Source organism: Acomys minous (genome assembly GCF_964271855.1).
Source record: "Acomys minous genome assembly, chromosome: 2".
Taxonomy (NCBI): domain Eukaryota; kingdom Metazoa; phylum Chordata; class Mammalia; order Rodentia; family Muridae; genus Acomys; species Acomys minous.
The window spans coordinates 118980717-118997048 of NC_140484.1; the positions used below are offsets into that span (position 1 = coordinate 118980717).

The 16332-nt window shown below is 47.1% G+C and overlaps 1 protein-coding gene across 4 annotated transcripts in view; it reads right to left on the minus strand.

The window, feature by feature from the left end:
• Positions 1–16332, minus strand: part of IL16 (interleukin 16) — a 108865-nt gene that overhangs the window by 72851 nt on the left and 19682 nt on the right. For 3 of the 4 annotated variants that reach the window (XM_084756438.1, XM_084756439.1, XM_084756437.1), the window contains exon 2: positions 10271–10683. In XM_084756438.1, the coding sequence (XP_084612564.1) occupies positions 10271–10683 (413 nt within the window). Of the gene's footprint in view, positions 1–10270; positions 10684–12858; positions 12878–16332 lie in introns of those variants that run through there. The other variant, XM_084756440.1, reaches the window with a different exon arrangement.

Sequence of the window (16332 nt, forward strand, 5' to 3'; positions counted from 1 at the left end):
CCCTCTGGCCCTCGTTTCTATCAGTTCTCCTAGTTTTCTGGATGCTTACAGGAAGCTCTCTTTCGGGACACAGTTATGTGCTTCGTGGGAATTGGGATACGTGGCTTTGTGCTTTCCAACATGGAATTGCTTTCGGGAATGCTATCCTAAGTCAGCTGGCTGTGCTTATCAGGCTAGTTTCTGGGCTCTCTCTTCTCTGTGTGACTCCTTCTTCCAACACCACAGTGTAGATTCCTGTACTGATGAATGAGTCTTGGAACTGTGTACAATGACTCCCACCTTTCTGTCATTTAAGCTAGCTCAGTTCCTTTGCATTTCCATAAAAGCTTTAAAATGAGATGGGTTTGTTTTTTTTTCTGTATTTCCACTTTCACAAGACTTGCTGAGTTGACGAGGATACAGAATGAGCCATAAATGTACACCTGCTTACAGAAGAGCAGGTAGGTACAATCATTTCAGAAGCCAACTTGGCATTATCTAGTTCAAAGAAACACACTCTCATTCTAATGCCCACCACTCAGACTGCATAGCTGTCCTAGAGTGATCTTTCAGACACAGTCCGCAGAAGAATGCTTCACACAATTGTTGTTTGAGATACAGGAATACCATAAAGCAGTAAAAACCAACATGTGCTACAGCATGCATTTGCACGTATGACCTGATGAGGGTGTGGTGTGACAGAGGAAAGTTGGCCAGCGGGGACTGACTGACAATTGCATTCATGTCTGTGTTCGAGGCTAAGCAGCACTGAGACCTCCAGCTGTGAACGAGAGAGTGTAGACACTTCTCTCCCCATACCACAGACTCCAGAAATCACTCAGAAGACACAAGAAAAGGACTCTGAAAGTCACAAAGAACTGGCTAGAGACCCCAGGATTTGAGGAATGCCTTGACAAGTTACCTGAGGTGTAGTTCCTTCTATTCTGTATCATATTGCAGGGGTATGTGAGCCTGCAGCCCACAGTTGCCTGAAGGCAAAGCAAGAAGATGAGTTCTCTCTGGATGTTAAAATACCAGGAAAAGGGAGGAAGACCTGTGGGTACCTGGAATACAGCCTTGACCCTGGCTTCACAGACTGGTTTAATATGCTACCTTGAGGACCATAAAGCCATTTCCCCCCAAAGTGAGTTCAAGGACAGCCTGGAACACTTGGGGAAACCCTGTCCCAAAATAAAAAATAGAAAGAGGCCCAAGGGTATAGGTCAGCTGTAGAGTACATGTGCAGAATTGGTTCAGTCTTCAGCACTGGAAAGGGAAGGACATAACTACCTACAAGAAATTCAGAAGGGTGGAGTAAATAAAGAGAGGCCAGAAGTAAAAGGGTAAAAAAAATCATATCAAACAAACATTAATCAAGGATAAGCAGGGCTAACCAAACATCATTCAAGGAAGTAAATAGATGGAGCAAAGATACAGACAAGCAAGGATAGAGTACACACAAGTGAAGGACAGTGTCACCTGTGAGAGGAGCAAGAGAGTATAGCATTGAGTAGGGACACTCACAGGACTTCAGTTTATTTCTTAAACCTGTTGTTTAAGAAATATAAGGGTAAGTAGAACACTTTTTAAGAGTATGAAATATATCTGACCCTTATCTTCTCCTGAGCTCATAGTAGAAACACAAATTAGTAAGTGAATTCCTCCTGCCTGCCCCTGGCACCTAGGATATATTCTTTGATGGAAACACACAACTATCTGGGTTGGTATTTCAACTAGGATAGTGACACTAGGATGTACAGTAAAAGGGGGAAGTGGCGAAGGCTTCATGACAGATCCTCCACTGAAGCACTATTGCTCCTGCAGTGCAGCATGGGTTCTGACCTCATCAATGGATGAACCTACTTGCAGATTTACAGCTCAACAGGCTTGGAAGGAATGACTTTGACGTAAAGCAAGCCTCCCCCACCCGACTCTGGCTCTCACTCTCGCTCTCATTCTTTGTTCCATCTGCTCCGCGGAGAACATGCTCCTCCACCACAGGCTCATGCCGCCATGATGTTCAACCCCACTACAAGCCCAAGAGCAACTGAATCAACTGTGAGCTAAAACCTGTGGATTTGTGGTCCCAAATACACACTTCCCCCTTTAAGTTGATTCTCTTGGGTATTTTGATATAGTACTTGAAAGCTGACAAACTCACTGGGCCTTACGGGGTGATCCAGGCTTGGGTTCATTAGCATTCAAGAAGTCAAACACTTGAAGGCAGTAAAGAGTGACCTGTGTGCAGAGGCGAAGAGAAGCTGAGATGGGCTGTAACTACACGCAAAGGACGATGACCAGAGTGAGCACCAGAGATGGAAGGGTAGCTGCCTCACCGATTGTTGCCAGTTTTCTTTATTCTCCATCTACCCATGCAAACTCTTTACTAGCCAAATGGTGTCTTGCCAAAACCAATGGGATTGAAAATGCCAGCTAATGAAGCCAACTTCTAAGGAAATATTTCCAAATGTCTTCTAGCATTGGAAACAACTAGAAATCACATTAAATTTGGGTGAGCATCAGCAAGTGGGCATGAATCATACCTGTGGGTTGTGCCTCCCCACTTCCTGCACATGGACCACCCTTGCCTCCCTTTGTGTCTTCCCATATACTCTGGGGACTCAGCAGCTCCGTGGGAGTCCTGGAAGCCCAAACTTCCCTCACAGTGACTGCTCTCAGTACCCACAAGTGGCTCTTCTGTGGCAGGAAGAGACAAGCATCCAGGGTTTAGGGTTTCCTGCTTGCCAAGGAAGACTAGGCCTCAAGCCACAGACTAAGCCGCTCATAGGCAGAGCAGTGAAGGAGCCTTGACAACCCCCCTTCTGCACCGACAGCACATGCCAGAGATGCAGACGCTTGAGCTAGCTGACTGCACGACCCCTGAGTCACGCTACATGAGTGGTGACTTTGCCTAGCCAGTATTTTAAATTTGTAAAGAAAAGCAGGATGTACCACACAGCAGTTCAAAGCATTTTATATCTTTTCACGGGGGGGGGGGGGGGGGGTGGGGCAGCTCTAGGAGACAAGACCCACACAGACACACGTGTCTGGCCTCCTGGCTGCTAGCCTCCTCCCAGACTGAGCACCACTGACTCTTGATCTCAGCCAGAGAATGCTGACAGAATGTCTAATGCAAGGCCACATGTTGGCTCAAGAAAGGGAGTAGGCCAGTAGACTCTGTCTTTTTAAAAATCTTTTTTAAAGATTTATTTATTTTATTTATTGCATATGAGTGCTTTATCTGCAGAAGAGGGTATCAGATTACATTATAGATGGTTGTGAGCCACCATGTGGTTGCTGGGAATTGAACTCAGGACCTCTGGAAGAGCAGGTGGCGCTCTTAACCACTGAGCCATCTCTCCAGCCAGTAGACTCTATCTTAAGGGTGGCCTCATTGTGCCGGCTCATACAGAGTTCTCTCCATAAATACTTACATGGCAATTACTCTGTACCAGTTCCCAGTCTCAATAAGGTCTGTGCCCCACAGTACCTTAAAAAGAGGACCAACTCCAGAGTACGAAGGGAGCAAATGGGTTTTCAGGACTATGTGGTGAGTGGCTAAGATCCAGGCAGAGAGGAAAGGAGGGGCAAATAGTGTTATCAAGTTATATCAGAAGCATTTGTGTGTCATCCAGAGCAGAATACAGCAGGGATATGTACATCTTTCGCTGCCAGGGCTTGCAGGAGGAGGGCAGTAAACAGGGGACTGAAGGTGACCACCTGCTTACACCTAAGGCCCTTGTGATAATAGGCCACAAAGAAGGTGATGGCTGAGAGTTGGGATGGGCCTCCCTGCAACCACTTTGAGGGCAGAACTCTCAGGAGCCTGAGCCCGAGCCCTTAACTGAAGCGGGCCTGCAAGTTCTAGTGGCAGAAGGACAGAAGAATGCATTTGAAGTCTTTTCACCTTGGTCGAACTGTTTAGACAGTTGGCTTCTGTTTGTCATTTGTGCTCTAAGCTCAGGTCCTGCCTCTGCTAGAAGCAGGCAGAGATGACCTCAGTGAGACACAGAAAGACAGGAAGGAATGAAGAACGTTGGGGAGATAAACATGAGCATCCATGCAAATGAGCACTGACTCCCAGAGTAACAATAATGATATGCTTGGAAATTATTCATGTGTGCAAAATTAAAACGCACCACAGCAATAGAGTAGAGAATGTGAGTGTCGATGGAATTGGGTGTGCCACATTCTTACTATTATTTACATGCTGTAATGAAGTACTACTTTAAATTAGATTATAACATCTAGAAAGCATAGTTATTTATTTTAGAGATAAAACTAACCAAAGACAACCATAAGTAGCAAGCTAATCCAAAAGCAAATGTAATAAATGTATTAATCTAAAAGATAAGACAAGAAAAACAAGCATAGAACATTCAAGACAACTAGAAACCAAACGACAAGACAGTAGACATAGTACCAAACACCTGAAATGACACTAAATAGAGGCAAAGGTAAGATGAAGTGTGTGACTTAGAAGATAATTATATACTGCTTATGTAACTTACACCTTAAATGTACAGGCACAAGGTAAAGATAAAGGGAGGGGAAAGGATACGCCATGTCAGCCACTCATAATTATTTTGCTTCCACCTCCTGAGTTCTGACATTAGGTGAATATGACCCATTCCAAATAATCTCCTTTTCTCTGTAATGTATCCAGTCTGTGGTGTTCAGTTACACCAGACAAAGCTGAACAGTCATTGGCCTCCAAGTGTCTCTCTAGGATATAATAGCTCTTCATGGAACCGTTCAGTGAGAGGGAGTATGAGCCTCTTGGAAGAAGGGGCAGGGTTCATTGCTCATTGTGATGACACTTGTCTTCTCTATGCAAAAATCCCCTGAGGATATAACACCGAATTTGTTTCTTTAAACTTTTTTTTTCAATATTATGTGTATTTTCTCTGCATGAATGTCTGTGCATTCCTGCCCGGTGCCTGTGAAGGCTAGAAGAGAGAGGTTTGGATCCCCTCAGCCTGAAGTTGCGCATGGTTGCATGCCATCATGTGTGTGCTGGGAATTGAGCCTCGGGCTACCTGAAAGAAAAATAGGTGCTCTTAATTATTGAGCCATCTCTCCAGCCCCCAGATTGGTTTCTTTACTCCAGATGATAGCTTAGAACATGCAAACCTCCAGTTTCTGTAAAGACTGAAAGCAAATACTGAAGAGAAGAGAAGAGAGAGGAAAGGAGGGAGAAAACGAAGGAGGGAGTGCCGTCTTCCTTGCCTTGGACACTCTGCTCAGAAGGCATTTTAAAAAATACTCTTCGGGGGCAGGAAATATGGCTCAGTTGGTAGAATGCTTGCCTAGAAGGAAGAGGGCCCTGGGTTTGTCATCACCCCTCCTTAAACTGGGTGTGGTAGGGTGTACCACAGAGGTTAAAAAGTAGGAAAATCAAAAATTCAAGGTCATCTTTGTCCACATAACTCTGTGAAAGAGAGAGCAGAAGAGGGAGGGGGAGGAGGGGGAGAGAATTAAAAAATAGTATTTATGTGGAAAAACACAGCAGGTCTGGAGTGTCCAGGAAAAACACTCCCTTCCTCCTAGGTCTGGTGGACTGAGTTTCTGTGGAAGCTGGCCCAGAAGCCTCAGGGCCCCGCACAGACTCATTGACACTCTCACAACCGTCTCTGCTGGCTTTGCTCAGTGCTGGGTGTGCCACACACAAGCTTCCAGTGACGCTTTCTTTTTTTTTTTCCCCCCCCTTAAATTTTAAGTTGGCTGTTTATGCAACTTCCTCTTCTTTGAATTTCACATTAGGCGTTTCTGGAGCAGGGGCTGGCGTCACAAGGTCTCTTCCAGATGTTGTTTTGAAATCAGTGTAACCATGGCACTGCTGGAGGCTGAGAGGTCCATCTGGGCCAACTGAGTCACGCCTGAAAACAGGGTGCTTCTGTTGAGAGGAAGGAAGGAGGGAGCCTGGGGCAGTGACTAGAATGTCCCCACTGAAGTAAGAAGTGGGTGGCTGTGAGTCGCTCTGAGGAGCCTCCACGAAAGGTATTGAGACCAGCTCTGGCCTGGGACCTCCCTGACCTGGCACTTTTGATAAAGAGTTGGTGTTCAGACAATTAAAACCTTGACTTGCTTGCAGCACTTTAATGGGTCTTTAAAACTCTCACATGCTTTCTTCTTTTAAATATAGATCTTATTAATTTATTCATATTACATCTCGATTTTTATCCCATCTCTTGTATCCTCCCATTCCTCCCTCCTTCCCGCTTTCCCCCTACTTCCCTCCCCTATGACTGTGACTGAGGGGGACCTCCTCCCCCTGTATATGCTCATAGGGTATCAAGTCTCTTCTTGGTAGCCTGCTATCCTTCCTCTGAGTGCCACCAGGCCTCCCCTTCCAGGGGACATGGTCAAATATGGGACACCAGAGCTCATGTGAAAGTCAGTCCCTACTCTCCACTCAACTGGAGAATGGCCTGTCCATTGGTTAGATCTGAGTAGGGGTTCAAAGTTTACTGGATGTATTGTCCTTGGCTTTTGCCATAGTTTGAGCAGGACCCCTGGGCCCAGATCTGCCCGTCATAATGTTCTTCTTATAGGTTGTTAGTACCCTCACATGCTTTCTTAAAGGAGACACATCTCCAGCCCCAGCCAGGCAGTCCCTCTCTCTTTTCCCTTGTGGCTCACTTAGCTGTCACCCTGGCCTATTCTATTTGCTGTCACACTCTTCCCAGCCTCAGCTTAGCCCTGACTCCTGTCACATCCACGCCCTTCATGGTCCAGACTTCTGCCCTCCAACACCCTGTTTCCCATAGGCATCTCCACCAGAACCACCCTGCCCACTGTGGAGACAGCAATGGTAGTCTGGTTTGTCCCTGTCCCCATTGTTAGCCTATAGCACCATTAAGGCCACAACTCTTATATGTTGCCTGGCACACGCAAGTTAGTTAATTAATTACTCAAAAACAGTGTCTTCATTCCTGAAAACAGTAATATGGTGTCCATCAAGCAACTGCTATGTCCACCGAGTCGGCACTGATGACCACTCTCATGCAAACACCTAGCTCTATCTCTGCAAAACACCACATGAGGAATGTTTTATCAATTCCTTACATGAGACAATTGAGATATGAGGTGGAAACATGAACTGCCCAGGATCAGAAACAGAGTGCATGGGAAAATTCGATTCCAACCCAGACAATCAGAGCAGTGACCCCCCCCACACACACCCCTACCTCATGCGGTCAAGGATGAGGCTATGATTGCTTTCTCTTTAGGGTCTTGGGACATGAAGGACAAGGAGATAAGAGTGGTGAGCATAGCATGTGGGAAGCACAAAAGAATAAACAAAAAAGGACTTTTGTCCTCATATCTTTGGTCTCCTTCTGTTTTCCTACCTTCACCGGATACCTCACCAGGACAGGTACGTCAGTGGAGCCTTGGACATGCCCACGTATACCGAGAGGACAAGGCCCAAGCTCTCAAACACCCTCGCCCCCACCTCTTGCTTAAGGAGTTTTCTCTACATGGAATCCTTTCCATCATCTTCTGCCTAACCTTTTCCTGATCTTTCCAGCCCCTACGTTAGCTCTCCCCCTCCTTCCCTGTCTCACATTGCCTCTGTGTGTTTCTCTCTGTCTGTCTCTGTCTCTGTCTGTCTGTTTCTCTCTCTCTCTCTCTCTCTCTCTCTCTCTCTCTCTCTCTCTCTCTCTCCCTCTCCCTCTCCCTCTCCCTCTCCCTCTCCCTCTCCCTCTCCTTCTCCCTCTCCCTCTCCCTCTCCCACCTTCCCTCCCTCCCTCTCACATCCTCTCTCTGCTCTGGCTAAAATGTGTCCCTGGAGGTGACTCCTCTCATGCCTTCACACTCTGCATCTTCCTATCAGCAAGTCCTTCTGGCTTTGCCTGGACCACCAGAGTCCCTGCCCTGACTATTTTCCGGGGCTCTGTCCCTACCCCTTCAGTTTAAGCCCACATCATTCCTGGCCTGACTTATCACTGTAGCCTGCTAAGAAGGCCCCCACCACTATTTGTCAGGCCCCAGAATGCTCCTATTAAGACAACCTGGTCATGTCATTTCCCTGCATCCCATCTCTATGATAAAGCTCCATAGCTTTGCTACCACCCTGCTTAGGACCCTGTCTGCTACCTTAGCTCCACACATCCCATTGCTTCCCTTTCCTCTCTGCCTACCATGTTCTAGACTTTTTGATCTTCGCAACATACTTTCTATCTTAATTACCATATATATATATATATGTATATATATATATATATACATATATATATATATATATGATGTCATGTATCCCAGGCTGAACTTGAACTTACTATGTAGCTCAGGCTTGCCCTGAACAGCTATCCTCTTAAATCAGCCTTCTGAATGCTCCTAACAATCTTTTCTTCCCCTTGTTGCATTGCTACCCTTCTGTGATGGCCCTGCTGCAATGGTCGCCTGACTCACTCCTCAGTGTTATTGAGATTCTTGATCAAGAGTCTGGTTGGTAGAGAAGACTGAGCATGTCTCACAAAGCACCCTGGAACCCCCATGATCTACATCAAACACCCCTTTCCTCATCCAGCATTTCTTTGTGGCCCTTCTTTACCAGATTCCACATCATGCCTTAAACTGTTGACATCTGCATCCCTTGGCCAGATGCAAGCTGCACTAGGGTAATTCATCACACAATGCCTGCTCTAGTTAGGTACTCAGCAAGTACTGCCTGAAGGGCAGTTCATCACACAATGCCTGCTCTAGTTAGGTACTCAACAAGTACTGCCTGAATGAAGTAAGGAGACACCTCAAAACATCTCCTTCTCTCTCAGCCCCTTATGCAGCCTCACACTTCTCTTGGAATATAGCTTTTACTCTAAGAAGCTTCTTTATGGGCAGTATCTAAGTGAAAACAGTGTCCAGCATATAGTAGGTGCTCAAAAAAATGCCTTGCAATTAAATAGAAGTGAGTGAATAAAGTCCACACTAGGAATTGGTGAGACCCCCCCCCCAAATGATTTTGGAATCTTGCTAATCTGAGCTCCCATCTGCAAAAGTTCATACTTTCATCAATGAGCTTCACTCTCGGGCCAGAGATGTAATTAGCTTGGTACAGTGCTTGCCTAGCATGCAGGAAGCTCTGGGTTTAATCCTCAGCACGGCAGAAACAAGACATGGTGGCAACACCTGCAATCTCATTGCTGGAGAGGCAGAGACGGCTCGGTGGTGTAAGAAATTCAAGGCCAGCCTGGGACGTATGAAACCCTGCCTCTAAACAAACTAATTTAATTCTTGTCTTGTTTCATGGCAAGCTGGGAGCCTGGACAGCTTACCTGAAGGCCATCAAGATGCTCGCTCTGTCTTCTGCCCTACAAGCTGAGCTCAAGACTCATCAGTGGGAATTAACCCAAAGGTTATGGCACAGCCTAATCTAGGAAGGGCCTTAAGGATGCTACTTGTGTGGCCAGTAGGACAACTACTGCTAAATGCTTTGTGGTGTGACTTGATGCCACATAATAGATAAGTCCCCGAGTGAGTTCCCTTCTGACGGTCAAAAGTACAAAAGTGTGTAAAAAAATGCCAGACCTCACCAAGGCCGCAGAATGCCTTCTCTGTCTGCTGCGTGGTCAGGTGTCTGCCTCGGAGTCTTGGCAAGAGACTATGTGAGAAACCTATCTTACATCAGCAGCACTGACTCCAGATCCAGGGCTCTTTGGAGCCTTGAAAAGCTACTCCTTCTACAGATGGCACAGATGTAAAATTATGGCACTCCTTAGGGAATAACTGCAGCACAACTACAGTCTGGATGCCTCGTATCCCATGATTTCTATCATACAGAGACTACCATTTAAGGGGGGATATTATTCCCAAGCCTGGAGAGTCCTCAAACACTTATGTTGAAATTGACTAAAGGGACCTGGAAAACATTCACAGCTACATTCTGGAAGCTAGCTTTCCATCCCATGTTCCTTACCTTGTTTTCCCAATGCCTCTCCTGTGTCCAAGTACCTGTCTCCCTGGGTATTCAGAATAAGTGTGTTTTGACCTGCCTACACTATGCCCAAGGATGCAGATGACATTTTTTTCAGCAGGGATCTAGGGTTCAGTCTATCTCCAACTGACACCACCTCTCATCAAATACCTCAGAGAAGCGTATTGACTGTTCCTGATTCACTATCAAGCCCATTGCTGTGAGCCCTAGACAGCCCTGCCTCATCTTTCCTTGCTGCTGTTCACAGTGAGAACTCTTTGCTTTTCTGACTTTTGCTCAAATGGATTCAAAGACTAATTCATGGCGTCAGACGGCAACTATGGGCCCTGTCAGACGCGCAGGTCTTGGCCATACCTTCATGAAGAACATCTTCCTGCAGTGTTTGCCTCGATCGCTCCCAGGTGCTTGGAGTTGAGCAGCCTCTGAGGCCAGTGCCAGGTCTGGCATGCTGCTGAGCCCAGCCTCCGACGTGTCTGCCAGCTGCACGGAGGAGTGAAGGAAACCTTCCTTGCCCTGGCACAGTGAGGTCTCAAAGGGGTCAGGGTACTTCTCATCAGGGCTAGAGCCGTCATCACTGGTCTTGGCATTACAGAGGATCAGGGAACGGGAAATGGAGCGAAATTTTGTGGATTTCCGGCTCTTCCCAGAGTGACTGTGGGGCTCCATCCTTAGAGAGGAAGTGAGGCCACGCTTCTTCCTCTCCTGTTCCCTGGGCCTTGGCCGGTGAGCGGCAGCTGAACTGGGCTTAGTTGCCACCGCATGAGTCCCTGGAGGAAAGAAAAATGGGGAAGAAGTGGTGTGACTTGCTGCCGGCTCAGTTCCCGAAACTGAGTCGTGGATGCCCCTTAAGCAGAGCAGTGAGTCCCTGGACCCCGCTGGTCTGTAGGCCAAACGGAGCTTAGGTAACTCAAGGACTTAACACCGGCTCCGTGGCCCAGGCTCACGGAGACTAAGTCTAAACTCTTTATTCAAACCTTCATCTGCAGGCAGGAAAACTGCAGAACTGAGAAAAGAAACTTCAATCCAATGTGCTAGCAAATGAGCTGAGAGTCAGAGTTATGGGAAAGGCTTAGGAATTGAGCTGCTCTTGGCGACCATGGCTTTGAAGGGCTAAAAAACTTGGGAGCTAATTTTTAAATGAAACTCTGGTCTCTAGGACAGAGCACGGAGGAGGTCAAGGAGGACGGAGCCTACTGCCCCAGCCTCCGTGTTCTCCTTAGTTCTCCCGCAGTGTCTCCAAAAAAAGCTCAAGAACCCAGGGCTCAGCCAGTGACTGACGATGTATTCTAATCTCAGATGAAGATCTGAAGACTACAAAGTTCGGGAATCTTCCAAAGTCCGATTTGCTGTGGCTGGGGTGAGTGCAGATGGTTCAGCACACAGCTAGCTCTTGAAAAACACGTGTGCCCTTGCTCAGGCCCAAAGTCACACTCTGGCCAGTGTAACAGCAAGGGCTACCCTGTCAGCCATCCCCACCGGTTCATTCTCCCAGCCTCATGACCCTAGATTGGCTCCCCCATCAGGCGCACAGCCCAGCACCGTTTCGCCAAAGGGCACCTCTCATGGATTCGGTGTCCATGAGATAGGTGGCAGAGCGGCCTAATGCTGTAGCCAGACAAGTTCTGATTTGGGTCCAAGCCACAAAATAAAGCCTGCTGCCAAAACAACACACTGTGGGATGCTCTTGGCAACTCACCCTGCTGTTTGTGCACATGCAGGCTGGAACCGGGAGATGCACAGAGCTTCCAACATTTCATTACATAGAAATCTTCACAGGTCCCACAACGAGAATGCCTTCTTAGGAGACTGCCTGAAACACCACACACACACACACACACACACACACACACACACACACACACACCAACAAAACAAAACAAGCATCATTGCGTCTTGGGCTGACAGAATGAGATGTCTCAGCAAATGAAGGTGTTTGTCACCGAGCCCAATGATGACCTTGGTCTGATCCCTGGAACTGACGGAGTAGAAGACTGAATCTCCTAAGCTGCCCTCTGATCTTTAAGCTCCACACATCTATATGGTGTATATGTTCATAATCATACATGTGCACACTAAATTTAAAAAATGAATTATTATAAAAAAATAACCCTTAACTGGCCATTTCATGAAGCACGCCTTGCCAATATCCCAAAGTCCTTTATTCTTTGTCCTTCTCGTGATAGAAAAATTCCAGCCATAATGAACTGCCCTATAGGAACAGCTATGCTTGGTGGCAGGTTTCTGAGCCCTGCAGGCCACACCCATTCTTGAGCAGATTGGTACAAGGAAAGCTTCATGGACAGCAGCTGGGCTCCAGTACTGGCCAACGAATGTGCTGTGTTTCCGTACTTAGAGCAGTCATGCATTCAATGCATTCAAAATGTCACTGTAGTGTGTCAGGCAGTGTTCTGATTACATTACAACCCAGTCCCTCATACTCGACCCCCCAACCTCCATTTAGGCTCTGATATTGTCCTCTTGCCACAGAAAAATGACCAAAGCTCAGGGCAGTGATCCTCATGAAACTCTGGGGTGTGACTAGGGCCTGGGCCTCAAGCTGGTTCTCCACAGCCCTAACTGCATCCTTGCTCGCCTTCGCTCAGTGGCTCCTGCTGCCTGGGATCTTGATGATGAACATGTGAACACACTCAATCCTCCTCTGTCCCTAAAATGTGTGGTAGGCCATGCACAGCAGTGCCTGCAATCTCAGCATCCAGGAGTTGGAGGCAGGAGGATCAGGACTTCAAGGTCACTCCAGGACAGATGAGACCCTATCTTGGAAACACACACACACACACACACACACACACACACACACACACACACACACCAAAAAAAAAATTGACTTCTTCTCCTATTCTTGCAGCTGCCCTTCCTGTCACCCCATCCTGGTACTCTTGAATATAATGCTCTGTGTTCTGCACTTTCTCTCCTTGACTCACCACTGCTTCCAGATCCGGCACCAGGGTTTGCTTCCTTCCCCTAAAGCCACGGAAACTCCTGTATCAGTTCCACATTCAATGTGTCCACAGCCTCTAACCCCCAAGCTGAAACTTGCTTTGTCTCTAGAGAGAGTTGCTCAGTGTCTGTCCCAGGGTCTTTGAGTTCTCAGTGCTGTTTTCTTCCTGTTGCTTGTTTCTCTTTGGAATATCCGCTTTCAAAATCCAAACCTTCACAGCTACCCTTGGGCTGCTGTCTCCAGCACAGGAGGTCTTCAGCTCTCTGTCCTTTCAAATGCCCAGAAGTAGTAGCTCAATGCCAAAATCACTGTAGATAATAACTTAGGTGGGACCTTCTTCCTTTCAGTCAACCTCAGTGGGGTGTGCATGGTATATGTGTGGTGTGGGGGATATGTGGTGTTGCGGGGGGAGTGTTTTGAGTATATGGTATGTGTGTGTGTGTGTGTGTGTGTGTGTGTGTGTGTGTGTGTGTGTGTGTGTGTGTGTGTCTGTGTGTCTGTGTGTCTTTGTGTATGGCTATATCACAGCCAGAAATAGCATTCAGCCATTTGAAAGTTTGAAAACTATTAGGCTTTGTGTTAAAAATCTTTCCAGGACTTTCTGAAACCAGGCAAGGGAGATGTAAGAAGCATTTGCTCAGCACCCACTGTGTGGAGAGCAGCATTGCCGTGGAAAGTTCAGGAGTCATGCAGATGGGTTGAGAAGTGCAGAAAAGAACAAGAAACAGAAGGACAGAGGGAACGTGAGCAGAACCAAGCCTAGATGTTGTCACACAGCGGCTGGATTCAACAGTGCCTGAAGCTATGCTATTTATTCTGTTATGTGAACCAACATATTCAGGTTTAGGGTTAAAAGTGTATCTTCCTGGAATAACAGTCTTCTGCTCTGCTGTGAGGGATCTAAATTCTGGAAAATAATGACTTCCTAAGGCCTTAGAATGAGTTTCCTAAGCTACTTAAACCCTAGCCAAGGCTTGCCACACTCATAGTAGCTGGTTCTGAAAGTCTTGCTTTACCAATTTCCATAGACCCTAGAATTACGTACCCTCTTCCCTTTCTCCCCCATGTCCTCTCCTAGCCTAAAAGTTCCCCAGCTATGACCAGTCACTCACTAGGCATCTTCCAGAGCAAAGAAGCTACGGGGTCCTTTGAGGTTCAGGTGCAGAGCTGTAGGCTTCCTTGGCTGGGGACACTAGCTGCATGCAGGACTTAGGCCAGATGAGAGTCAGATTCCTTGGTGGAAACTTCTAATCCCATAAGGATAGTTTCAGAGTGTGTCCAGCGAGTTCTGTCAGCTGTAAAAAGCAGGCTCTTGTACAACAAATGGCCGTTTCTAAGGCTGGGCCCTCATGAGAGATGGCAGAGACCATGGGATGGAAAGGAGAAAGCGGAGGTGCAAGGCACTCAACCTCCATCTACCAGCAGAGACTGCTCCAAATGAGCCTCGCCATCCCGGAAAATGTGAAAGGGAAAGGAATGCAAGGGGTGAGGTGGAGAGACCAGAGCTAGACTTCTATGGAAAGGGACTTCCCTCTAGGCCTGGCACCAAGAGAGACAGAGAGGGGGAGAGGGAATAATTGAAAACACAGCATGGCAGTCATGTGGCTCAGCTTAGCTTTGGTAATTGTGCTCAGTACATTGGAACCAGCTCTTGCTTTCTCATGGAACCAAATGTCAGTGGTGCTGGGGAGGGGGGGGCACCCGCTGTGCCGGCCTCCTCCTCAGCCTTCTCTGAAAGTTCAAACCAATACTCTTTCTCTTATGTGGTGCCCAGTCCCAGGATTTCTTGCCAGTGTCTTGCCAGGTTTCCTCTGTCCCTGGTGGGTTCTGCACAAGACTACCCTGGAGTTTCCTACACACAGAAGGGCTTCCATACGGAACTCCTCAGGGGGCCTCCTGCCCTTCTGGCCCAGCAAAGGTCAAAGGGCTAGAGAAGTGCTCTCCTGAGTCCTGCCCAGTGTCCCTCCAAACACCTGAATAAGACTGGTTGTTTATGCCAGGCCCCTCAGAGTGTGAAGGTGCTACAGGGAGCCACCTCATCCCATCATGCAGGAGCCTAGGTGGGAAAGAGGGATGGGGATCAATGTCTTCACTGTTGGTCAGGACACCTGAGCACAGCTGAGCTGTCCTCTACATGGAGTGCAATGCCAAGGGATGGGGGTTGGCCTTGAAGAAAATTCTAGACTGCATGCAAGGGAGCAAGGTCTGTACATCTTCCTTCCCTCTATGCTACATTCCCTCTCTTCCTTCCTCACTTTCTACCCCATTTTGCACTTCCTGCTCCCTGCTTCCTTTCTTCCTCTGTTCCTTGTATCTTTCCTGTCCCCTCCTTCCTTCTTTTCCTTGTTTGCATGCAGCCAGTGTGTTGGGGGAAAAAAAGAAACATCACTAGAGTTGCAGCCTCACATTTCTATCTGGATGAAACATCACTCGCTGCCTGGAGAACTGGAGAGGATTTTAAATCACCACGGGGCAAAAGGGAACCCTTTGATAAATGTGTTTGGAGTCTCTGCATTCTCCCACAGTGTCCTATTTCAAAGGCAGTTTTGAAGTCTGGCCATTCCAGCCCAGGGGGTATATTTTTTGGTCTTGAACTGAAAAGTGATTCAGAGATAAGAAATGAAATGAGGAGGTGAATGAATGTCCCTTCTCCTACCCAAAGAAGATCTTTAATAGAATTCATGGGACCCACAGCTGAGTCTGACCATGTATGTATGTATGTATGTATGTGTATATATATATATATATATATATATATATATAGAGAGAGAGAGAGAGAGAGAGAGAGAGAGAGAGAGGCCTTAGTATCCCACCAGTCAAGCAGACTGTGTTGGAGTATATTTGTCATTTTTACTTCCTCTACCTTACTATATCCCCGAGGAGACCAGCTGTACTCACTGTGGCTTAGCACAATGCAGGACCATTGCATATGATGGACCAATAGCTGAAGAGAATCTCAGAGGCTCTTCCCACTGACCGCTGCACCAACACAGGAAAACCATGCCACTTGGGACCACAGACTGAAGGATTCCAATGATAAGACAGTGAGTGACAAGAACCCACATGAGCTGGTCTCTGAGGGAAATAATTCAGACAAGGACTTAAACTTGTTTATTCAGTAAATTTTATGGGGACACACTCATTCAAAAATAGGAGAAATGAAAGCCTGGCTAGGGAAGGCCCACCTTGCTTGGCTCTCTGAATTAATAAGAAAGAGAAGGCTAGGCATGGTGGCACACACTTTTAATAAGAGCATTCAGGAGGCAGAGGCAAGCTTATCTCTGTGACTTTGAGGCCAGCCTGCTCTATGTAGTGTGTTCCAGGCCATTCAGAGCTACACTGGGAGACCTCGTCTCAAACAAAAGCAAAAAAACAAGGAAATGATGAAAGAAACTAAGAAAGAAACAAAGGTAAAAGAGACAGAAAAGAGCGTGAAGCCGGCTCTAGGTGCTGCTTC